At 39.8% G+C, this 26,031-nt stretch overlaps 1 protein-coding gene and 1 non-coding gene across 4 annotated transcripts in view; one reads left to right on the top strand and one right to left on the bottom strand.

Moving 5' to 3' along the window:
* Nucleotides 1–20,004, top strand: part of Tbk1 (TANK binding kinase 1) — a 55,469-nt gene extending 35,465 nt beyond the window's left edge. For all 3 annotated transcript variants that reach the window (XM_045153489.1, XM_045153491.1, XM_045153490.1), the window contains 10 exons: nt 56–157; nt 2,117–2,195; nt 7,981–8,102; nt 8,198–8,274; nt 8,938–8,977; nt 10,141–10,242; nt 10,359–10,455; nt 11,013–11,119; nt 11,344–11,415; nt 19,251–20,004. In XM_045153489.1, the coding sequence (XP_045009424.1) occupies nt 56–157; nt 2,117–2,195; nt 7,981–8,102; nt 8,198–8,274; nt 8,938–8,977; nt 10,141–10,242; nt 10,359–10,455; nt 11,013–11,119; nt 11,344–11,415; nt 19,251–19,302 (850 nt within the window). In that variant the 3' untranslated portion in view covers nt 19,303–20,004. The remainder of the gene's footprint in view (nt 1–55; nt 158–2,116; nt 2,196–7,980; nt 8,103–8,197; nt 8,275–8,937; nt 8,978–10,140; nt 10,243–10,358; nt 10,456–11,012; nt 11,120–11,343; nt 11,416–19,250) is intronic.
* Nucleotides 20,005–20,967: 963 nt separating this feature from the next.
* Nucleotides 20,968–21,069, bottom strand: LOC123461896. Its single transcript, XR_006637948.1, has one exon. It is a non-coding gene; the product is annotated as a U6 spliceosomal RNA (small nuclear RNA).
* Nucleotides 21,070–26,031: the final 4,962 nt, after the last annotated feature.

Consider the following 26,031-nt stretch of genomic DNA (forward strand, 5'->3'; position numbering starts at 1 on the left):
ATAAATTGTAAAAATAGTTCCAAAGATAAACTTACAGGAATAAATTTTTTTTCAGTGAATTAGTTAAAGATGATTATAATGAAACTGTTCATAAAAAGACAGAAGTTGTAATCACATTGGATTTCTGCATCAGAAACATTGAAAAAACTGTGAAAGTGTGAGTAGATACTTCTTTACTAGCAGTGTTTAAAATATTGTGTTCTATTTCGGTTTCATTTAAGTACCTTTAACATGGTTTGGTATGCCATGACTCTACTCATTGTGATCAAATCCCTGACCAAGGAAGGACGGGGTTTATTTTGGCAAGAAGCAGAAGCCAGGGTCACATTGATCCATAGACAGGAAGTGGTACCAGGCTATAAAACCTCACAACTCAACACCAGTGATTCATTTGCTGTAGCAAGCCTCCCCCTCCTAAAGGTTCAACTACCTTCCCAAACCACCAACAGCTGGGGACCACATGTCATGATCCTGTGGGGGACATTTTACATTCAACACATGCCAAGTGTTTATGTTATGAAGCTAACCCCTAAGTTAGTGGTCACTTTGTCTCAAAGGGAGAATGCCAATTTTCTTAGTGAGAAGTGAGCACCATCTTTTTGGTGGCATTTTCTCCCCCCCTTTCTGAATGACAAGGTGGTGATCAGTAGAAGCATCTGGTATCTGTCTCACAAAACAGAAGATCTAGGAAAATACAAAGCCTGGACTCAACTAAGCAAGTAAGCACTATCTAAAACAGACTTTTGATATTATTTTTTAAATTTTTAGGAATGACTTTTAGACTGATTGATTGCTTACTTGTTTGTTTTCATTTTTTAAGTATATTTTTTATTAATTGCAAAGACAGAGAAAATGGGCACACCAGAGCCTCTTGCTGCTGAAAACAAATTCCAGATGCATGTGCCACTTTGCGCATCTGGCTTTACATGGGTAACTGGGGAATCGAACCCCGGCCAACCTAGGCCAGGTTGTCTTTGCAAGCAAGTGCTTTTAACCACAGAACCATCTCCACAGCCCCTGTTTGTTTGGTTGATTGGTTTGCTTTGAATCAGGGTTTCACTCTAGCTCAAGCTGTCCTAGAACTCGTTCTGTAGCTCAGGTTAGCCTCAAACTCATAGTGATTGTCCTACCTCAGCCTCCTGATTGCTGGGATTAGAGGCATTAGCCACCACACCCAACTACTATTCTTAATTTACTAATTTTATATCTAAGAATATATTGTGAAATATAGTGATAATTTAGACAACCCTCCTTCTAAGATAATACTGTTTATACTGTAGGAGAAATATAGTAAATGAAATCAGCATTATTGACCTCTCTTAATTCTGAACTCTGGTATTTTCACAATTATCCTAGCATAAAATGATTTGAAATTAATTTGGCTTCTCTATTTTATCTTAATCTGCATATTTAGAAGTAGAAGTAGGAGCCGGGCGTGGTGGCACATGTCTTTAATCCCAGCACTGAGAGGCAGAGGTAGGAGGATCACCAAGAGTTCAAGGTCACCCTGAGACAACTTGGTGAATTATAGGTCAGCCTGAGATAGAATGAGACCCTACCTTGAAAAACCAAAAAATAAAAATAAAATAAGTAGAAGTATGTATAACAGGTACTCCTCAGTTATGCCTGAGGCATACATTCCCAGAGTCTCAGTAGGTACCTGTGAGAGTACCAAACCCTACATGCTAGCTCTGCAAGCAACTTGACAGTTCATCTCATGACTGATATCACTCCTAAGTGACTCAGGAGTGGGTAACATGCTGTGGATCCACAGGACAAAGGGTGATTCATATCCCAGGCTGAAGGAACAGATAGTATGTGACTTCATCACAATTGTCAGAATGACATGAAACTTAAAACTTGGGAAGTGTTTGTGGAATTTGTCATACTGGCCAATAGTAACTGACACGATGGAATACAAAAACCAGAGATAGTTGGGGAGTTTCTATATATAAAATTTCTTCTTCAGGAAGGCATGATTTTCTTATAATCTGCTGGTTTATAGACTTTGAATAAAGTTTTTATTAAATGATTATGATATTAGAGCAAGTTATAAAATATTTTTTAAAATCCATTATACTCATTTAATTTTTCTGGTGATTTATTTTTCATATAGATATGAAAAGTTGATGAAAATCAACCTAGAAGCAGCAGAATTAGGTGAAATTTCAGACATACACACCAAGTTGTTGAGAGTAAGTATTTGAAAATTTATAAGCATTGTAAAGACATGAGCTATTCCTTTACTGTCAAGAATTGATGTAAACCTACTTAGAATAGGGATGTTTCTAAAGCTTTTAATGGGTTGGTTGGTTTGTTGTTTTTGGTTTGGTTTTTTTCAAGGTAGGGTCTCACTTCACTGTAGCCCAGGCTGATCTGGCACTCTGTAGTTTCAGGGTGGCTTCGAATTCATGGTAATCATCCTACCTCTGCCTCACAGTGCTAGGATTTAAGGTGTATGCTGCCACACCCAGCAGTAATGTTTATAAATAGGATAGAAAATATTGCATGTATCATATACTAGGAAATCACTGTTCCATGAAACTTTCCTACTGTTAGTCAAAAATTTGGAAAATATTGTTATGAAATAAAGTAATTAGAAGTCAGAGAAACGAGATAGTCTTCCCCAGTATTTGCCCACAATTCAGTATAAGTAGTCATTTTATTATAAAAGTTTTGCATTCTCTCCCTGCTTTTGGCATACAACTTGTCTTACCATCTCCTAGGCCTAATGGATACTTACTTCAGTACCAGCATATGATGAACACTTTCAATTGAAACTGGTTTGTTTGTTTGCTTGTTTTGAAAGCCTAGAGCTTCTCATTTTAATGGAATTTTTGTGAGATTTAGATTTCTTATGAGAATCTAAGCACAGATAAGTAAATGGCTTAATGACACGAGTCTAAAAACATCAGAGTAGCTAGATTAAAGTTAATTTTCACAATATTGCATTATGTTTATTCATAAAGTAATGATTTGTATCTCCTTTCCCAATAGAGACCTGAAAAATTGTTTTATCCAGGAAGGTACCTTAACCACTGAGCCATCTCTCCAGCCCTAAAAATTATTTTATGAAGGGTGAATTTATAAACCAAAAAAAAAAAAAAAATAGCACCTATGTCTACCGACCCCCAAAATGGTTTGTTTTTCTTGTTTTTGTTTTTCAAGGTAGAGTCTCCCTCTAGGCTGACCTGTAATTCACTATGTAGTCTCAGAGTGGCTTCAAACTCATAGCAATTCTCCTACCTCTGCCTCCTGAGTGCTGGGATTAAAGGTGTGCACCACCACACCCAGCCCCAAAATGATTATTTAAAGTTTTTTTCAGTGTCCTCCAGCAGTGTTTCACAGAATAATGCCTGAACCATCAGGACCAGCCTTGCCTGGAAACTTGTTAATAATATAGATGTCAGGACCCCACTCCATAGGAAATTGTAGACGAGGCCCAGCAGAGTCTCTAGATGATTCTGACCCTGCCAACAGCCACTGTTTCACTTTCTTCTTACGTATATTCAGTGATTGTTACTCATAAACTACCATTGTTTTGTTGATGATGATGATGTTTTGAAACTATTAAGCCCAGGGTAACGTCACACTTACTATCCTCCTTCACCCCCTGAGGAAAGATATATACCACCGTAAGCCGGGCGTGGTGGTGAATGCCTTCAATCCCAGCGCTCGGGAGGCAGAGGTAGGAGGATTGCCCCGAATTTGAGGGCACCCTGAGACTATATAGTGAATTCCAGGTCAGCCTGAACTAGAGTGAGCCTCTGCCTCAAAAAACCAAGGTCCCCCCACCCCCCCCAAAAGATGTATACCACTGTGAATCAGCTCAAGATCTAGTGGGGTGAGGGGAAGTGTGGTTTATGTGTGGTGTGTGCATGTGCCCATGCAGTAGCCCTTGTAGTGGGCATACTTCCCTGTGGTAACCATAGCAGAACATTATCAGGTATCCCACTTCATCACTCTTTTGCCCATTGTTATTTGAGCCAAAGTCTCTTACTGATCCCAGAATTGGCCATTTTTCTGTGAACTTCAGTGATTTTCAGGTCTCTGCTCTCCTGTAGGACTGGGGCTACAAACATTCATGGCCCAGATTTTTTTTTTTTTTACAAACTTTTTTTGTTGACAGCTTCCATAATTATAGACACTAAACCATGATAATTCCCTCTCTTCCCCCACTTTCCCCTTCACAAATCCACTGTCCATCATGTCCCTTCTCTTTCTCCATTAGTCTCTTTTATTTCAGTATCATCATCTTTTCCTCCTGTTATGAGGGTCTTGTGAAGGTAGTTCTAGGCACTGCAAGGTCATGGATATCAAGGCCAATTTCTGTCTGAACAATTACATTGTAAGCAGTCCTACCCCTTCCTTTGGCCCTTACATTTTTTCCATCACCTCTTCTGCAATGGACCATGAGCCTTGGGAGGTGTGATAGAGATATTTCAGTGCTGAGTACTCCTCTGTCACTTCTTCTCAGCACTATGGGTTATCCCAGTGGTCACCACCATCTGAAAAGAAGCTTCTCTAACCAAAAGTGAGAGTAGCATTAATATATGGATATGAATATTAACAAAAGTGCTTACAAGGCAGTTTGGTGAGCATAGTGTATGCATTTAGCCAGACAAGAGCAGGTGTTACACTCCTAGGCTCATGACCCTCTCCCACCATAGGCTTTTGATTAGGTTTTCAGTACCAAGCATGTATTCCTTCCCATGGAGCAGGCCACCAGTCCACTTGGAGAGCAGTTGGTGTCCTCATAACAGACATGTCACTATTGTACCCATTGGGTCATTTGGCCTGGTTGGCCAAACTTAAGGCTTGCAGTATACACTGTTTTCACCACTTATGACTTCTCTCTTCCATATGGATGCATTGTAGCTTTTTCTGCTTTCTGTCAGGTAGTCTACAGGGAGGAGGTTTTCAGCTCAGCTCCAGCTTGATGTCCCAGTGACCTTACATCCCAAGCATATGGAGTCTTCAGCAGTAGGGTCTTATCTATTTCTGGTGGGAAACCAAGAGCTTTGGCAATAGCCTTTAATGTTTTGGGGGCATCAGCCACCTCCCAAAAAAGTAGGTTTCCATATGGTTTATTCATGCATAACATCTTGAGTTTTGATTACCCCACACACACACACAAACACACCCTTCTTTTACTCAGTCTCTTCCTATGACCTCACTTAGGTCATGGCCCAGCTTTTATGTGAGTCCTGAGAATTGAATTCAAGCAGTCTCTTATCCCTCCTTTGGCCCTCATGCTAACACAGGAAGTGAAATGCTCTTAGCCACTGAGTCATCCCTCATGTATGTATATATGTGTTTGTTTTTTGACTTAGGGTCTCACTCTAGCCCAGGCTGGCCTAGAATTCACTCTATATCCCAGGCTAGCCTCAAACTCATGGCCATCCTCCTACCCCAGATTACTGAGTGCTGAGATTAAATGTATGAGCTACCATATCCAGCAACAGTACTTTTTAGTAATAAATGTGATATTGCAACCATTGGAATTACAAATTTTAAGTACTATTCTCTTATTGTTCCTTCAGCTTGCTTGCTTCTTTTCTCTTGTCAATGTAACATAAATACTTTTGCCACAAAAGTTCTTTCAGCTGGGTGTGGTGGTGTACACCTATAATCCCAGCACTAGTGAGGCAGAGCTAGGAGGATTGCTGTGAGTTCAAGGCCAGCCTGAGACTACATAGTGAATTCCAGGTCAGCCTGGGCTAGAGTGAGACCCTACCTCAAAATACCCTCTCCCCTCAAAAAGGTTTTTTTTTTTTCATATATGATAATTCTGTAGGGCTGGAAAAATGGCCTAGAAGTTAAAGACACTTGCTTGCAAAGTCTAATAGCCCAGGTTAATTCACCAGTGCCCTATAGAAGCCAAATGTACAAAGTGGCACATGTGTCTGAAATTTATTTGCAATAGCAGGAGGCCCTGGTGTACCCATTCTTTCCTTCTCCTTCCTGTTCTCTCTCTCTTTCCTTGCAAATAAATAAAATTTAAAATATTTAATGTTAATAAAAATAAGTTGGGAAAATGTTAATTTTTCATAAAAATAATTCATGCAATTTGGTAAGAAACATTAAATCTAGCTGGGTATGGTGGCACACACCTTAATCCCAGCACTCAGGGGGCACAGGTAGGAGGATCACTGTGAGTTCAAGGCCACCCTGAGACTACATAGTGAGTTCCAGGTCACCCTGAGTTAGAATGAAACTCTACCTCAAAAAAAAAAAAAGAAGAAGAAAGAAATATTGAATCTATAATGGATGAGTAAAGAATATATAAAAAAAAGATTATAAACCCACTGTGGTAGCACATGCCTTTAATCCCAGCACTCAGGAGCAGAGGTGGGAAGATCACTCTGAGTTCAAGTCCAGCCTGGGACTATAAAGTGAGTTTCAGAACAGCCTAGGCTAGAGTGAGACCCTATCTTGGGGGATATATCTATATCTACATATCTATCTATTTATATATAGTGGGAATACTTCACAGGTCCAGGGATATATTTCTTTTTTTTTTTTTTTTTTTTACTGGAATAGGGATATATTTCAATTGTAGATTACTTGCCTAACAGACCCTGAGTTCAATCCAGAACAACAACAACAAAAAATTCAAAATTCAGGCCTAATAATAGTAGAAAATCATATATTGTAGTAATGGTACATTTTGCCACTCAAATTACAAAATCTTTAAACAAAAAAAAAAAAAGGCTGGGTACTGGAGGGATGGCTTAATAGTTAAGTGCTTGCCTATGAAGCCTAAGGACCCATGTTAGCCAGATGCACAGGAGCACACATGTCTGGAGTTTGTTTGCAGTGGCTGGAGGCCCTGGCACACCCATTCATTCTCTCTCTATGTCACTCTCAAATAAATAAAAATGAACAAAAAATTTAAAGAAATGGGCTGGAGAGATGGCTTAGTGGTTAAGATGCTTGCCTGCAAAGCCTAAGGACCCAGGTTCAGTTCCCCAGTACCCACATAAGCCAGATGCACAAGGAGCCACATGTATCTGGAGTTCATTTAAGTAGCTAGAGGCCCTGGTACGCCCATTCTCTCTCCCTTTCTCTTTCTTCCCTCCTTCCCTCTCTCTCTCCTTTCTGTCTCTCAAATAATTTAAAATACTATAATGCCAATATTGACAATAGTGTGCTAAGCAGGACTCCCTTATCTATTTATTTGAAAAGAGTAATGTATATCAGGACCCCTAAAATATTTAGATACATTTATCCTTTAAGTCTTCTACCCTTTCTTGTTAAGTGTTACAAATATGCAATTCTGTGATGATACATTTATTAGACTTAAAATGGACATGATCTTAGATGGGGTTCTCTATTCTTCTCTCCTTTTTTGCATGTATGTGGTACGGATGTGTTACGTTTATGCAGGTACATTATGTGGAGGTCAGAAGTCAATGTCAGGTGTCTATCACTCTTCACCGTACTGTTTTTTATTTTATTTTTGACAGTTTTTATGTGTAGAGAATGTGTTTTGATCATATTCACCCTCCTCTCCATTACCTTCTCTTGCCTCCCTTACCTTTCTGCTAAACATCTACCCAAATGATCCCACTTCCTCTACTGAGTTTAATTAGGGTTGCTTATATGAGCATGAGTGAAGGATTATTTTGAGACATGTTTTCTCACTGAAAACAGTTCACCAGTTCATTTAGAAAAACTAGACATTGAAGACTAATTATTAGAACGGGCATGGTGGCACGCTTCTTTAATCCTAGCACACAAGAGGTAGAGGTAGGAGAATTACCTTGAGTTCAAGGCCAGCTTGGGGTTACAGAGTGAGTGCCAGGTCAGCCTAGGCTAGAGTGAGACCTTACCTTGAAAGAATAAAAAAAGAAAGAACCTTAGTTTCCCTTGAACTGAAGTAATCTAAGAGAAAATGGTCTGGACTCTAGCCTCCCTTGTACGATTATGATCATATCTGACTTTGGCCATCTGATCTAAACCCATTGGTCTGTTTAGCTTTCCAGTTCTCAGGGAACAATAGAAAGCAGTCTTCAGGACATCGACAGCAGGTTGTCTCCAGGTGGATTGCTGGCCGATGCCTGGGCACATCAAGAAGGCACCCATCCAAAAGACAGAAAGTAGGTTATAGTTTTGTAGGTCATTTCTTCTCTTAGTAATTGTCCTTTGTCACATCAGTTCTGTTCATTTACTTGGGTTTTTCTTCTTTAAATAGTGTAGAAAAACTACAAGTCCTGTTAAATTGCATCACAGAGATTTACTATCAGTTCAAAAAAGACAAAGCAGAACGTAGTAAGTAAAACTTGCTATTTGTTAATCTGATGAGTCAGGCTTAGTAGTTGGGTTACCTTGCTGTATTTGTGACTTCTTATTTAAATGTGTCAGAGGTTGAATGAACTAAAAAAAATACTGGTATTAAAACCAACCTCAACCAGGTATGGTAGGGCACACCTTAACTCCCAACACGAGGGAGGAAGATTGCTATGAGTTTGAGGCCAACCTGAGCTACAGAGTAAGTTCTAGGTCAGCCTGGGCTAGAGTAAGAGCCTGCCTCAAAAAGAAGCCAAAAAAAAAAAATCTATTATTTTAAGTCAAGGTCAGGAAGTTGAGTCTCTGTAACTGTAGGAACGAGAGCCATCAGTGGGATTGGAGTGTATAGCTCATCTGAATTGGGGCACATGGCTCTGAGTCATTCATTATTGCCCAGATCCCCTATTTCTTAAGAGCTAAAACTAGCATGATTGATAAGTATTGACAGATAATTGCTATTTTAAATCTTAACATTGTACAGACAAAATAAAAACATCTATGGGTCATATATGTAGGTTATGAGCCTCAAGTCTGTGATAACTGTTTCAAGCAGCCTTTTTGAAGCAGTTATCTGAGAAGAGAAAAATATTGTGTATGATATTATGATTCTATATGTACAAAAGTATGGTATTTTCTTATTTCTAGGACTAGCTTATAATGAGGAACAGATCCACAAATTTGATAAGTAAGTATTTAAATTATGTTTAAAATGGATTGATTTGCTACTATTTTGGTTGTCTTTATTAATATTAATACGATTCTTGTTAAAATTGTACATCACTATAATAAATATATACTTTAGTGCTGGAGAGATGGCTTAGTGGTTAAGGCACTTGCCTGTGAAGCCAAAGGACCCAGGTTCAGTTACCCAGTATCCATGTAAGCCACATGAAAATGGTGGCAAATGTGTCTGGAGTTTGTTTGCAGTGGCTAGAGGCCCTGGTGCATCCATTCTCTCTTCCTCCCTCTGTCTGTCTGCCTCTTTCTTTTAAAATAAATAAAAATTTTTTTTTAAATATACTTTACTCTGGGGCTGGAGAGATGGGTTAGTGGTTAAGCACTTCCCTGTGAAGCCTAAGGACCCTGGTTCGAGGCTTGATTCCCCAGGACCCACGTTAGCCAGATGCACCAAAGGGAGCACGCGTCTGGAGTTCGTTTGCAGTGGCTGGAAGCCCTGGTGCACCCATTCTCTATCTGCTTCTTTCTCTCCCTCTCTGTCACTCTCAAATAAATAAAAATGAACAAAAAACATTTTAAATATATATATATACTTTACTCTTGACTTTTTGGGGTTGTTACTGTGGGTACACATTTTGGGCCCACTCACCTGATCCCTTCTTGGGAGATTACCAAGAAAGGATAATGAAGGGAGAAGGGTCTTGTTGTACAACTGTCTTCTATCTCAAGTGTAGTGTGTGTGTGTGTGTGTGTGTGTGTGTGTGTGTGTGTGTGTGTGTAGAAATGTTTCTCTTTTTTGTGGAAATGTTTTTTTCCTCTCAATTTTTATTAACATTTTCCATGATTATAAAAAATATCCCATGGTATTACCCCCCCCCCCCAAGTGTCATGTTTTCTAAAGGGTAGAGAAGAAAGGACAGAGATAACGATGCCACAGCCACCATCTTAACTTTTTACTCCAGCGAATAAGTAACTTTTGAACATTATCCATTTTGGACCTTCTTTCTCCCTTTATTGCTAAAACATCTACCCTAGAGACTTGTGATTTTTACCATAAATATTTAAAAACAGTAATCATATAAAATGGCTGAGTTTCATATATGAAAATTTTAATATTGGAGGTAGAAGCTATGAGATTACTTTAAGCCTCTGGTTATTTCTAAATTGCAGGCAGAAGCTGTACTATCATGCAACAAAAGCAATGAGCCACTTTACAGATGAATGTGTTAAAAAGTATGAAGTATTTTTAGATAAGTCAGAAGACTGGATGAAGTAAGTAAAATTGTTTGGTGGTAACTGGTGGTCAGCTGCACAGTGTAGTGTATGTCATGTATTTTAATTGAGAATTTGACACTGCTGCTTACTAATGGATTGTCTTTGGTTTTCAGAAAGATGTTTCATCTTAGGAAACAGTTATTATCTCTAACTAATCAGTGTTTTGATATTGAAGAAGAAGTGTCAAAGTATCAAGACTATACAAATGAGGTACAACTATCAAAAGTATCTAGAAAGAAAGCTTTTGACTACTAGAAAATATTTTAAATCACCTGAGGAGAGAAATGGGGCATTTCATATGCCTGTGTTCAGCTCTACTACCTGTTTTCAAAAAGGGTATTAGCTGGGCATGGTGGCGCATGCCTTTAATCCCAGCACTTGGGAGGCAGAGGCAGGAGGGTTGCTGTGAGTTCGAGGCCACCCTAAGACTCCATAGTGAATTCCAGGCCAGCCTGGGCTAGAGTGAGACCCTACCTTGAAAAACTAAAAAAAAATAAAAATAAAAAAGGGTATTAGATTAACTTACTGCATCATTGATGGTTATGAGACAGGAATTCAAAGCTTTAAGCTGGGAATTTAGCTCAGGTGGTTGAGCATTTGCCTAATATGCATAAGATTCCCCAGCGCCACAAAAAGAAAAAAAAAAATTAAAGCTATTAAAAGGACATATTAAAACCTGTGGGAAAAAAGCTGATCTATAATCTGCAATAAATACTTTTGTCCACTTAGTGATTTTTTTTTTTTGTTCTGTTTTGTTTTTGTTTTAGTTACAAGAAACTCTGCCTCAGAAAATGCTAGCAGCCTCCAGTGGAGTCAAACATACTATGGCCCCAATTTATCCAAGTTCTAATACATTAGTGGAAATGACTCTTGGGTAAGAATCTTATTTGGAAATTATGAAGTTTCCATTTGCTTTTATTTCTACTTATAATCTTGCTCTTATTTTGAAATTCTTGATGTTTATCATGAATGCAGTGATAACATTACTTAATGACTGGTTAATTCTAGGGAACATGAACATAATGTAATTGTGATCTTAAAACTTTTGCATACTTTTTTGAACAGAGGTGCTTATTTATCCTTATTTTGTATGTTTAGTATGAAGAAATTAAAGGAAGAGATGGAAGGAGTAGTCAAAGAACTTGCTGAAAATAATCATATTTTAGAAAGGTGAGTAATGCAGAACTCACCCTGCCTTATGATTTTGTATGCAGTTAAACATGTGCACATGAGCCGGGCGTGGTGGTGCATGCCTTTAATCCCAGCACTCGGGAGGCAGAGGTAGGAGGATCGCCATGAGTTCAAGGCCACCCTGAGACTACATAGTGAATTCCAGGTCAGCCTGGACCAGAGTGAGATCCTACCTCGAAAAACCAAAAAAAAAACCAAACAAAACATATGCACATGATGCTTGTACCTATCTGACATTAGGTAAAGCAGTGAGAAGGGCGCACAGAATTGTGCATACTGATATTTTCTCTATCATAATGGTGAATTCTTTTTTTTCCCCAAAGGTAGGGTCTCACTCTAACCCATGCTGACCCAGAATTCACTATGTAGTCTCAGGGTGGCCTCGAACTCACGATGATCCTCCTGCCTTTGCCTCCCAAGTGCTGGGGTTAGAGGTATACACTATCACACCCAGCAATGATGAGCTCTTAATTAAAAGCCTGTTTGTGATTGTTTTGTTACTAGAATTATTTGAACCAATATGTAAAAACTAAAATCTTCTTCACATGATTTCTCATAATATCTGTTCATAAGAACATTGACCTTGAATTTTGGAATTCAGAGTTGCCTATACAATACCAGCACTCAGTAGTGCTGAATAAACTTGCAGGGCCCTCAGTATTTCTACTTGCAGGTAAAGTGTCTGATTGCCATAGAATCTTAACAGATAAGACTGAAAAAGAGTTGAAAATATACAGAACCAAAATGCCACTCTGATCCCTCAGAGAAGTCCACTTACATCTGGCTCTGAAGATCCACTCTTTTAAAGCCTGTGGATACTACAGTAGAGTAGGCTTCTTAAATTTTTTCCCACTTGTGCCCCCTTTTCACCAAAGGAACTTTTATGTGACCCTGGGCGTATAGGTATATAAAATACATATGCAAGTTGAACATTTACTGGTAATCATAAATTTAAAACAGCTTATTGGTATAAATATAATCTGACTATTTATTAAAGATGAAAGCAGGGCTGAGGAGATTGCTCAGTGGTTAAAGGCAATTAGCTTGCCAAGTCTGATGGCCCAGATTCAGTTCCTGAGTACCCACATAAAGCCAGATGCACAAAATGGCTCATGCTTCTAGAGTTTGCTTGTAGTGACAAGAGGCTCTAGCAGCCTATTATCTAGGGATATGAATTTAATACCTCTCCCTCCCCCTCCAACAAATAAAAACTTTTTTTAACAAAAAAAGATGACATGCTGGGTATGGTAGCACACCAGAGGCAAAGGTAGGAAGATTACTGTGAATTCCAAGCCACCCAGTTCCAAGTCAGCCTAGGCTAGAGTAAGACCCTACCTGGGGGTGGGGGGAATAAACAAAAGAAGATAATAGCAGGGGCTGTCAGTGGTTAAAGCACTTGCTTGCAAAGTCTATGGACTCATGTTCAGTTTCCTAGTACCCACATAAGCTGGATACAAAATGTAGTGCAAGCATCTGGTGTTCATTCAAGCAGCCCTGGCTTCCCCACACTCACACACACATATATACATGCAAATGTTTCTTTAAAAAGATAAAAGCAAGGGACTGGAGAGATTACTTAGTGGTTAAAGTGCTTGCCTGAAAAGCCTAAGGACCCATGTTCTACACTCCACGTCCCACATTAGCCAGACACAGAGGTGAAGTAAGCACAAGGTCGCACATGCCCACTAGGTGGCACAAGTAAGTGTCTGGAGTTCAATTGCAGTGGCTGAGACCCTGGCACGCCAGTTCTCTTTCTCTCTCTGTCTATATCTCTGTCTCCCTTCCTCATTCAGTTGTATCCCGCACAGTTTAAGAGCTTGATTCACCTGGGCATTGTGGCTCATGTCTTTAATCCCAGCACTTGAGAAGTTGAGATAGGAGGATCAATGTGAGTTCAGAACCAGCCTGGCTCCAGAATGAGTTCCAGATCAGCCTGGACTAGAGTGAGACCCTGACTCAAATGAAAAAAGCCAGGCGTGGTGGCGCACGCCTTTAAACACAGCACTGGGGAGACAGAGGTGGGAGGATCACTGTGAGTTCAAGGCCACTCTGAGAGACTACATAGTGAATTCTAGGTCAGCCTGGGCTAGAGTGATACCCTACTTTGAAAAATAAAAATAAAAGCTTGGCTCTAGAGGCATATGCATGTCATTAACATGCTGTACCACCATGCCTGGCTGTACTTTACAATTTCTTCACAACTTTTTCAAATTCCTGTAAGAACTAAACAGTAGAAAATAGAAACTGGGCTAGAAAGAAGGCTCAGCAGTTAAGATACTTGCCTGCAAAGCCTAACAACCCAGGTTCTCTGTCTTTTCTCTGTCTCTCTGCATGCAAATATATACATGCGCGTGCATACACTATTTTATTTATTTAAAAGCGAGAGAAAGAGGCAGATAGAAAATGGGCAAGCCAGGTCCTCTAGCCACTGCAGTTGAAGTCCAGATGTATGTGCTACCTTGTATATCTGGCTTTAAATGAATACTGGGGCATGGAACATGGATCCCTTGCTTTTGCTGTCAAGTGCCTTAACCTCCAAGCCATCTCTTCAGCCCCAAATTAATTTTTTTTTTGAAAATTTTTTTTTTAATTTATTTGAGAGCGACAAACACAGAGAGAAAGACAGAGAGAGAGAGAGAGAGAGAGAGAATGGGCGCGCCAGGGCTTCCAGCCTCTGCAAACGAACTCCAGACGCGTGCGCCCCCTTGTGCATCTGGCTAACGTGGGTCCTGGGGAACCGAGCCTCGAACCAGGGTCCTTAGGCTTCACAGGCAAGTTTAACCGCTAAGCCATCTCTCCAGCCCTCAAATTAATTTTTTTTATTTTTATTTTTATTTTTTTTTAATTTTTTAATTTTTTGTTTTCAAGGTAGTAGGGTTTCACCCTAGCCCAGGCTGACCTGAAATTAGTTTCAGAGTGGCCTCAAACTCATGGTGATCCTCCTACCTCTGCTTCCCAAGTGCTGGGATTAAGTGCATGTGCCACCACACCCAGTTAAAATATTTTTAATTAATTAATTTTATTTGCAAGCGGAAAGAAGAAAAAGAGAGATGCAGAGAGAATGGGCATGCCAGGACCTGTAGCCTCTGCACATGAACTCCAGATGCATGTGCCACTTTGTGCATCTGGCTTTACATGGGCACTAGGGAATCGAACCAACATTGTTAGGCTTTGCAGGCAAGCGCCTTAACTGCTAAGCCATTAAAAAAAGAAAACAGAAGAAACTATTGAGATATGCTTTAGCAGACTTTTATATTGAACCTTGTGGAATAATAAAATCCCCATTTCCTAGTCAGGCATGGTGGTGCAGCCTTAAATCCCAGCACTCAGGAGGCAGAGGTTGGAGGAGCACTGTGAGTTTTAAATTCCAAGTCTGACTGGGCTAGAGCAAGACCCTACCTCAAAAAAGCAAAAAATAGGGCTGGAGAGATGGCTTAGCGGTTAAGCGCTTGCCTGTGAAGCCTAAGGACCCTGGTTCAAGGCTCGGTTCCCCAGGTCCCACGTTAGCCAGATGCACAAGGGGGTGCACGTGTCTGGAGTTCGTTTGCAGAGGCTGGAAGCCCTGGCACGCCCATTCTCTCTCTCTCCCTCTCTGTGTCTGTCGCTCTCAAATAAATAAATAAATAAACAAAATTTTTTTAAAAAAGAATATACTTTAAAAAAAAAAAAGCAAAAAATAAAATAAGGATTATTGTGAATTTAAGGCCAGTCTGGACTAGAGTGAAAGCCTGCCTCAAAGCAGAACAAGAGAGAAAGAAACAGAAGCTAGAGGGATGGCAGAGTGGCTGAGCACTTCCTAGCATGCACAAATCTGAGTTCATCCCTAGCTCTGCAAGAAAAGAGAACAGGAGACTGGTTCTGTCCCAATGTTTAGTTACTAAGAATAGTAAGGGTTTATTTAGAGAAAGTGTTTCCAGAGCTATTTGTTAATGCTTATATCCTGGATATTGAAGTTCAGAGCTTTCAAGTTCAGAACCATGTGTTGGAAGTCATGGAATCACTGAGACACTGCCATTGCTCGCTCACTCTCTTGTCTCCAGCATATACATATATTGGTCACTGGGAAAAAAGAGTGAATGCAGTGCAATCTTAGGTGGTCCTCTTTTCCTCTTGGTGTTGGGGATGGAATCCAGGGCAATGTGCATGCTGGGCAAGTGCTGTACCATGAAGCTACCCCTAGCTTTCATGTAGTTCATAGTACTATGTGGTATTTCAAAAAAGAGAAAGAAAGAGCCTTCAATAATATTTAAATTTTGTAAGAAAGGAAACAAAATCATTGAATGCTTTCATTACAGTATCATTTTATATTGGCTAAGTCTCTAAATGAAATATACAGACAAGCTGTTTAAAATGGCTTTTTTTTTTTTTTTTTTTTTTTTGGTTTTTCAAGGTAGGGTCTCACTCTGCTCCAGGCTGACCTGCAATTAACTATGTAGTCTCAGGGTTGCCTCAAACTCTCGATGATCTCCCATCACTGCCTCCCAAGTGCTGGGAGTAAAGGCGTGCGCCACCACACCCAGCTTTAAAATGATTTTTATATGAAGTACTGTATGCCAAATATGAACTTTCTTTGAAGACATAAATAAATTTGTAAGTCACTCTCAGTAGAGTAAGTTAATAAGATAGTGAGGTGATTGTATGCTGATTGAGGTTTATCAGTTTTTGCTGTACATTACTCCTTGACTTGATGTCATGTAAAATCAGAATTGGTAGAAAATATTTTGAATAAATAACTTTTTAATTTAAAATATTAATAAAATAAAAATCCCTGTTTCCTAAAGCACTTTCTTTAAGTTCCCTCTGTTTTATTTCAAGGCTTATTTGGCAATATATGGGTGATGCATTACATAGTCTGAACACAAATATAATGTGACTAAAATAAGTTGAGTAACCCTTTTCAAAATGTTTGGAACCACAGCATTTTAGAGTTTAGGTTGTTTTCAGATTTTGGAATATCTATATATTAGTAATGAAATACCATGAGATGGGACCCCAGTCTAGACCACAATATATCCATGTTTCATATGTACTTTATGTACATAAATTGAAGATAATTTTATGCAAAATTTTTAGTGTGCCTATAACTTGTCATATGAAGTCAGGTATAGAATTTTCTTGTTGTAGCCTCTTGTCAGTACTCAAAGTTTCAGATTTTAAGATTAGTTTTGTTCAACCTGTAATTCCAGAGGATATGGTGCATTGTATCTAACCCACTAATACTTCCAAGGTTTTAGTATCTAAATACATCTTTCCCAGCTGAGTTTCCCATCTGTTATTTTGTGCTTTTCAGTGGGACTGCCTTTCTGCTATTTTTTTTTAATTTTTTATTTATTTATTTGAGAGCGACAGACACAGAGAGAAAAACAGATAGAGGGAGAGAGAGAGAATGGGCACGCCAGGGCTTCCAGCCTCTGCAAACGAACTCCAGATGCATGCGCCCCCTTGTGCATCTGGCTAACGTGGGACCTGGGGAACTGAGCCTCGAACCAGGGTCCTTAGGCTTCACAGGCAAGCGCTTAACCGCTAAGCCATCTCTCCAGCCCCTTTCTGATATTTTTAAAGGAGCTAGAGAAATAGCTTAGCCAATAAAGTACTTGTCTGTGAAGCCTAAGAATGCAGATTCTGTACCCCTGTAAGCCAGATGCACAAAATGGCACATGTGTCTAGACACCCTGGTGCACCCATACTCTCTCTATCTGCCTCACTCTTTCTAAAATAATAAATAAAACATTTAAAAATAAATATGTGACTTACTTGGACTGGAGAGATCAGTGGTTAAGGTGCTTGCCTAAAAACCCTAACAACCAAGGTTTGATTCCCCAGTACCCATATAAAGCCAGATGCACAAAGTGGTGCATGCATCTGGAGTTCATTTGCAGTGGTTGGAAGCCCCGGCACACCCATTCCCTCCCTCCCTCCGCCGTCTCCTGTCTCTCTGTGCATGAAAATAAATAAATAACTTCATGAGCTTATTCTACTCTGTCTGTCTGGTAAGCTTTCTTGAGAATGCTTCAAAAAATTCATTTAACTTTCTCCTTTTCAGGGAAGCTGTGATAATAATTTGAGAACCTGTTTCCTTAACTGCACTCTTCCCATCTATCTTGGGCATTTGTTTCCAAAATAACCTTTGGAAATACTGATATAATAATAATGCCTCTCTCCTTGACTCAAAAGTATCTAAACCCAGCCAGGCATGGTGGCACACACCTTTAACCCCAGAACTTGAGAGGCTAAAGTAGGGGGATCACCATGAGTTTGAGGCTAGCCTGGGCTAGAGTGAGACCCTGCCTCAAAAACTGTGTGTGTGTGTCCTAAAAAGTATAGTCTTGCTGGGCGTGGTGGCGCACACCTTTAATCCTAGCACTCGGGAGGCAGAGGTAGGAGGATCACCGTGAGTTCAAGGCCACCCTGAGACTACAGAGTTAATTCTAGGTCAGCCTGGACCAGAGTGAGACCCTACCTCGAAAAACCAAAAAAAAAAAAAAAAAAAAAAAAAAAAAGTATAGTCTAAAGTCATATTTTCAGAGCTGGAGAGATGGCTTAGTGGTTAAGGCTGTTGCCTGTGAAGCCTAAGGACCCAGGTCCAATTCCCTAGTACCCATGTAAGCCAGATGCATAAGGTGGCACATGCGTCTGGAGTTTGCAGTGTCTGGAGGTCCTGGTGCACCTATATTCATTCATTCATTCTCTCTCTCTCTGCCTCTTTACCGTCCCCTCTCAAATAAATTAAATTAAAAATACCTGAGACTATATAGTGAATTCTAGGTCAGCCTGAGCTAGAAAGAGACCTTGCCTTGAAAAATAGAAAAACCAAATAATAATAATAATAAATTTTTTAAAATAAAGTCATATTTTCATTCAAGGAATAGAATAGTCTCATTGTAGTCTGTGCACTCAACTTTATTTCCTAGTACTCTTCTTACATTCTCTTCTAACAAGATTCCATTCCCAAGCCACTGAATTGTAATTTTTCATGTATCTATGATAATGCCATTCTTTTTTAGTGAGAAATAGAGTAAATTACAGTTGTTTCAACTCTTTTGTTGTTGTTGTTGCTGTTGGTTTGGTTGGTTTTTCAAAGTAGGGTCTCACTCTAGCTCAGGCTGACCTGGAACTCACTCTCAGGGTGGCCTTGAACTCCTGGCAATCCTATTACCTCAGTCTCCCAAGTGACAAGATTAAAGCCATGCACTACTACACCTAGCTGCTTAAACTCTTTAAAACTAATTATTTCAGGCTGGGGAGATAGCTCATTGGACAAAGTGCTTATTGCACGAGCTTGAATGCCTGAGTTTGGATCCCCAGGCCCCACATAAAAGCTAGAAGCTATGGTATGCTTCTGGAATCCTAGCATACTGACTGCAAGAAGGGAGACAGAGACAGGAGAATTACCTGGAAGCTTGCTGACCAGTTAGCCTGGCAAATGAAGCAGTGAACAACAGTGAGAATAAGAGACCCCCACCTTAAAGTGGAAGGCAAAGGCTGATGCTTGAAAGTTGCCCTCTGACCTCTTACGTGCATAGTATGGTATGCACACACCTGTACTCACACACATACACAAACACATGATACAGATTTACATACCAAAATAAATACATAAAAATGCCTATTCCTGTGAAATCTGTTCTGAATTTTTATCTGAAGTGTTGGGGACAAGGGCTGGGCTTGGTTCACTGGTAGAGTACTCACCTAGCATGCACGGGTTCAATTCCCAAGATGTTAGGTATGTGGATCTTGGAGACCAAATGAATGAATCTGCTGAGATCATCCTTTTTTCTCTCTCTTATATGTTTACTTGTTTTTGCTTGTTTTAGGTTTGGGTCTTTAACAATGGATGGTGGCCTACGCAATGTGGACTGTCTTTAGCTTTCCAAGAAGTTTCAGAAAAGTCTTAGTTTACACAAGAAGATATTGCTGGGGCGCTAAAGAAATGCCTTTCTAGATGGTCTCTTATTTGTACAATTCAGTATTTGATGTGGTCATGTAAATATGTACAATATTGTAAATACATAAAAATATATAAATTTTTGGCTGCTGTTAAGATGTAATTTTGCCTTTAACATTTATAAGTACATGAGGCAATTTGACCTCAAATGAGCACTAGAAGAAAGCCATGACCAGCCGATGCATTGGGGTGCTGGTCCTCCACTCTCCAAGCAAGGCTGGAGACGTCATATTGCGCGGTGCCTACTGGGAATATTTTTAAGTGCATCCAAAATTGGCATCCTTACAAGTCAGAAGAGGCTCATAATTGACACATCTGTAACTGTTAGATTAGCTAGGGGCTTCTGCAAGTGGAGAGCAGAACCAAACCACTGGTTTTACTAGGATCAGTTTCTTTGAGAAGGATAAAGTGGCATTATTTCATTTTACAAGATGCCCAAATCCCAATTTTCCTTGTATGTTTAATTGCAGGTGAATTATTGAGCAAGTTTTTAAGGTGAATTCATTATTTAAAATAATTCATCTTTTCTTTGACCACAGGTGTATAATTGTCAGTCAAATTCTAGGATCATTTCAGTTGTTTTAAGTTGTATATTTCTTTAATTCTGCTTACTATTTCATGAAAAAAAATAAATTTCACAATTTTAATGTAAGAAATTGGTGTGTGTTTGTTTTTCTGCAGATCTAGTTTGAGAAACAAAAGGGTGAGGTTGGTTGGTTGAAACCTAGGACTCAAGTATGCTAGGCAAGTATAAATACATGAGGTCAAATTGCCTCATGTACTTATAAATGTTAAAGGCAGTGAACTTCATTGCAGTCTGAAAGTTACCTTTTTTTGAGGTAGGATCACAACTCTAGCCCAGGTGACCTGGAACTTACTGTGGCTTTGAAGTCATGGTGACCCTCCTACTTCAGCTTTCCAAGTGCTGGAATTATGAGCATGAGCCACTGCACCTGGCTCAAAATTTATCTTCTAAAGGGAGAAATTGGGTAGTGATGATAAATTACTCTCAGAATACTGGGTATAAGAACAACTTGGCGACTCTTATTATAAATACCACTTTCAAACTTAATAAAAGTTCTTCTGTCAATTTATGCTATACACACAGAAAGGAAATATTTTGTTTGGAAAACTTACCCAGATTTCTAGACTGAAAGAATTTGCTCATCAAGAAATTGATCATTGTCTTACCAGTAACTTAATGCTAGTCATTGAAATTTGAACTCCTACAAATCAGAGTAAGATGACTTCAAGAATATTGTCTTTATGTTGGCCAACATAAATCTGCCTGGTTAAAACACATTACTAGGGGCAAAAGTTGAATTTTTAATTCTATCCTGAAGCAGAATTGGAGTATATCAAGAGATTTTTAAGAACAGGACTCAGGCTGGAGAGATGTGTTGGTGTTGCCTGCAAAGCCTAATAACCTGAACTCAGTTTCCCAGTACCCACATGAACAACCATATGCACAAAGTGGCACATGCATCTGGAGCTTGTTTGCTGCCGCTGGAGGCCCTGTTGTGCCCATTCTCTCTGTCTCTCTTCTATTGCTCTTTCGGCTTGCAAATAAATAAATGAAATAATTTTAAAAAGTGGAACTCTTCATGAATTTGTGTATCATCCTTATGTAGGAACCACGCTCATCTCTGTCATTCCAGTTTCAGTGTCTGTGCTACCAACACGAGCACAGCCAGAAATTATCATCAGTTAAGATTTTTAAATGTTTAGTTAGTTGAGAGAGAAAGAGACAGAATGGGCATGCCAGGTCCTCCAGCCACTGTAAACAAACTCCAGATGCATGTACCACCTTGTGCCTCTGGCTTTACGTGGGTACTGGGGAATCGAACCAGGGCCCTTTGGCTTTGTAGGCAAGTGCCTTTAACCACTAAGCCATCTCTCCAGCCCACCTGTCAGGATTTTTATTGGTTTGGGTTTCTGTCTTGTCAAGTTATTGAAGTATGATTATACAGAACTTGTTGACCATAACGTTTGAGTTCTGTGAACAAAGAACTAAGTCCTCTCAAAGCAGAACTGCACTGGGATGTTATGAGATTAGGATGTGTTATTGGAGAGATTTTCAGTGTCACATGTTGTATTAGTTTGAACGGGACCTGTCTCATAGCCTCGTGTTTGTGGTTGAGCTTTATACTTGGTCCCCAGCTGATGCCAGTTTGGAAGGTTGAACCTTGCTGGAGGAGGAGATGGGTCACTGGGGGCAACCTTGCAGGTCTGTTAGTCTAGCTGGCTGGTGCTAGTCTCCTCAGACAGCTCCACCTAGGCCTGTGACAGCGGCCTGCTCATACCACACTGTCCCACCATGATGCAGCTTCCTCGTAGACTGTAGTCTACCCTCTCCTCGCACCAGCTGCCTTTGGTCGGTGTTTTGTCTCAGCAGTGCAAAGCTAGCGACAATACAAGAACACATGATAGAAATAAGCACAGTCATGGAGCTGATGGTTATTTAATCTTTGCTTTTGATTTTCCATTTCATTGTTTAACATTATATCTGGAATTGTATAACTTGAGTTTGTTGAACAGTAGATAAAATTGTCCTCAAATTCTGTCATCAGTTGATATATTTGCAGATTTAGTTTTTACTGTATACCTTTTTTTTTTTAATTTTTATTAACATTTTCCATGATTATAAAATATATCCCATGGTAATTCCCTCCCTCCCCACCCCCACACTTTCCCGTTTGAAATTCCATTCTCAATCATATTACCTCCCCATTACAAACATTGTAATTACATATATACAATATCAACCTATTAAGTATCCTCCTCCCTTCCTTTCTCCACCCTTTATGTCTCCTTTTCAACTTACTGGCCTCTGCTACTAAGTATTTTCATTCTTTTTTTTTTTTTTTTAAATTTTTATTTTATTTTTTTATTTGAGAGCCACAGACACAGAGAGAAAGACAGATAGAGGGAGAGAGAGAGAATGGGCGCGCCAGGGCTTCCAGCCTCTGCAAACGAACTCCAGACGCGTGCGCCCCCTTGTGCATCTGGCTAACATGGGACCTGGGGAACCGAGCCTCGAACCGAGCTCCTTAAGCTTCATAGGCAAGCGCTTAACCGCTAAGCCATCTCTCCAGCCCTTTTTTTTTTTTTTTTTTTTTGAGGTAAGGTCTCACTTTGTAGCCCAGGCTGACCTGGAATTCACTATGTAGTCTCAGAGTGGCCTTGAACTCGTGGTGATCCTCCTACCTCTGCCTCCCAAGTGCTGGGATTAAAGGCGTGCACCATCACGGCCAGCTTTTTTTTTTTTTTTTTTTTTGTCATTTTTTTTTTTAACTTTTAAAAATTTGTTTGCAAACAGAGAGAGAGAAAGAGAAACAAAGAGAATGGGTGTTCCAGGGCCTCCAACTGCTACTGATGAACTCCAGATCATGCACTGCTTTTGCTTCTGGTTGTATATGGGTACTGGGGAATCAAACCAGGGTCATTAGGCATTGAAGGCAAGCAATCTTGCCATCTCTCAACTCTCTATGTTAGCATTTTTTAATTATTGAGTTCTTATGTTCACTTTTCCCATTGTAACATGGAGGGTGCTTGAAATGTAGCTCAGTTGGCAAAGCACCCTGCCTAACATGTACAGGTTTCCTGAGTTCCATCCCCAGCCCTACAAAATACATTTAAAAAATAAAAATGGGGGAACAAAACATAAACACAGACTTCAGTTTTCTTCCTTTTCTTTTTCTTCTTTTTTTTGTTTGTTATTTTTAGGGAGAGAGCACAAGAGAGAATTGGCATGCCAGGGCCTCACTGCAATTGAATTCCAGATACTTGTGCCACCTAGTGCACATGTGCAATCTTGCACTTGCATTACCTTTCTGCATCTGGCTTTTGTAGGATCTGGAGAGAGATTGAACATGGGGCCATCTCTACAGCCCTAAGCCCTAATTTGTTTTTTGGGGTTTTGTTTGTTTTTTTCAAGGTAGGGTCTTGCTCTAGCCCAGGCTGACCTGGAATTCACTACAAAGTCTCAGGGTGGCCTCAAACTCACAGTGATCCTCCTACCTCTGCCGCCCAGTCTTTCTTTTTTAAATATATTTTATTTATTTATTTATTTATTTGAGAGAGAGAGAGAAAGGCAGATAGAGAGAATGGGCGTGCCAGGGCTTCTAGCCACTGCAAATGAACTCCAGAAACATGCACCACCTTGTGCATCTGGCTTACATGAGTACTGGGGAATAGAACCTGGTTCCTTACGCTTTGCAGGTAAGCACTTTAACTGCTACACCATCTCTCCAGCCTTTCTTTTTTTTTTTTTTTTAAGTATTTATTTGAGACAGGCATGGTGGTACATGCCTTTAATCCCAATACTTGGGAGACAGAGGTAGGAGGATCACCATGAGTTCAAGGCCACCCTGAGACTACGTAGTAAATTCCAGGCCAGATTGGGCTAGCCTATCTCTAAAAACAAACAAAAACAAATTATTTGAGAGAATGGCCAGGCCAGAGCCTTCTGCTACTGTAAACAAACTCAAGACACATGTACCACTTCGTTCATCTGGCTTTACATGGGCACTGGGGCAATCAAACCTGGGCCATCAGACTTTGCAAGCAGGGGCCTTTAACGGCTGAACCATCTCTCCAGACCCCTTGGTTTTCCTTTCAAATGACGTTTTTATTCTGTTTACAGATACCATTTAGTTACCATTTAGTTCCACCTCATTTGATTTTGGACATACTCAGAGGCTGATGAGAGGAGAGACACGAGCCATTTCATGGGCTCAAAGTAATTTCTGAGGGCTGAGGAGATGGCTCAGTGGGTAAGAACACTTGCTCAAGAATGAGGGCATACAGCTATACATCTGATAGAGGATTAATATCTAGGATATACAAAGAACTCAAAAAGTTAAATAATAAGGAATCAAACAAGCCAATCAAAAAATGGACTATGGAGCTAAATAGAGCATTCTCAAAGGAAGAAATACGAATGGCATATAAGCATCTAAAAAATGTTCTACGTCACTAGTCATCAGGGAAATGCAGATTAAAACTACATTGAGATTCCATATCTTGTCAGGTTGGCCACCATCATGAAAACAAATGATCATAAATGTTGGCAGGGATGTGGAAAAAGAGGAACCCTTCTACACTGCTGGTGGGAATGCAATCTGGTCCAGCCATTGTGGAAATCAGTGTGGAGGTTCCTAAAACAGCTAAAGATTGATCTACCATATGACCCAGCTATAGCACTCCTAGGCATATATCCTAAGGACTCATCTCATTTCCTTAGAAGTACGTGCTCAACCATGTTTATTGCTGCTCAATTTATAATAGCTGGGAAATGGAACCAGCCTAGATGTCCCTCAACTGATGAGTGGATAATGAAGATGTGGTACATTTATACAATGGAGTTCTACTCAGCGATAAAGAAAAATGAAGTTATGAAATTTGCAGAAAAATGGATGAATCTGGAAAGGATTATACTAAGTGAGGTAACCCAGGCCCAGAAAGCCAAGCACCACATGTTCTCCCTCATATGTGGATCCTAGCTACAGATGATTGGGCTTCTGCGTGAGAAGGAAAATACTTAGTATCAGAGGCCAGTAAGTTAAAAAGGAAAGAGAAAGGAAGGAAGGAGGGTACTTAATAGGTTAATATTGTATGTATATAAGTACAATGATTGTAATGGGGAGGTAATATGATGGAGAATGGAATTTCAAAGGGGAAAGTATGTAGGGGGGAGGGAGGGAATTACCATGGGATTTTTTTAATAATCATGGGAAATGTTAATAAAAATTTTTTAAAAATAAAAATAAAAAAATCTATGTAAACCTGCTCTAAATCCTGCCATAGCATACTACTGATTCTTATCAATGATTTATGGATTAGATTACACCTCTGATTTAAAAATGTAATTGAATTCATTTTTATTCAGAGCAGCAAATGTCATTTTGTTTTTTAAATCCCTCCTATGAGTTATGTTTTAAAAGCACAAACAGGGCTGGAGAGATGGCTTAGCGGTTAAGCGCTTGCCTGTGAAGCCTAAGGACCCCGGTTCAAGGCTCGGTTCCCCAGGTCCCACGTTAGCCAGATGCACAAGGGGGCGCACGCGTCTGGAGTTCGTTTGCAGTGGCTGGAAGCCCTGGCTCGCCCATTCTCTCTCTCCCTCTATCTTTCTCCCTGTGTCTGTCACTCTCAAATAAATAAATAAAAAATGAACAATAAAAAATAAAAAAAAAGCACAAACACAGATGCCAACAGTGGAGGTCTAAGTACACCAAAGAGGAAGACATGTGAGTAAACAGGGACAAAGGAATATGCAAAGGCTTTTAAAAAGACACATAGACATGTATATTCTCCCTGTAGTAGTCTGCCTTTAGGGAGTAGGACTTGAAAGACATTGTAGTAAGATAGACCCAGAATATGTAGACTAGAAACAGCAAAGCTGTGTGGTGAGTAAACAAGTGTAATTCAAGCACAAATGAGCAGTTAACAGATGAGGAAGGTATCACTGGTACATCTACAAGGGACTTGTCTGCTGACACATCTGTACTTTTCTTCTGGGTGCACAAGAGCTATCACCAGGTTTTAAGCAGCGAGGTTTCATGATGAGCTCTGAATTCTTTAGAATAAATATATTTTGAAATAATGCTATTTGAAATTAAAAAAAAAATGAGGGCATAATGCAGTTTCTA

Source organism: Jaculus jaculus, chromosome 6, assembly GCF_020740685.1.
Source record: "Jaculus jaculus isolate mJacJac1 chromosome 6, mJacJac1.mat.Y.cur, whole genome shotgun sequence".
NCBI classification, from domain to species: Eukaryota; Metazoa; Chordata; class Mammalia; order Rodentia; family Dipodidae; genus Jaculus; species Jaculus jaculus.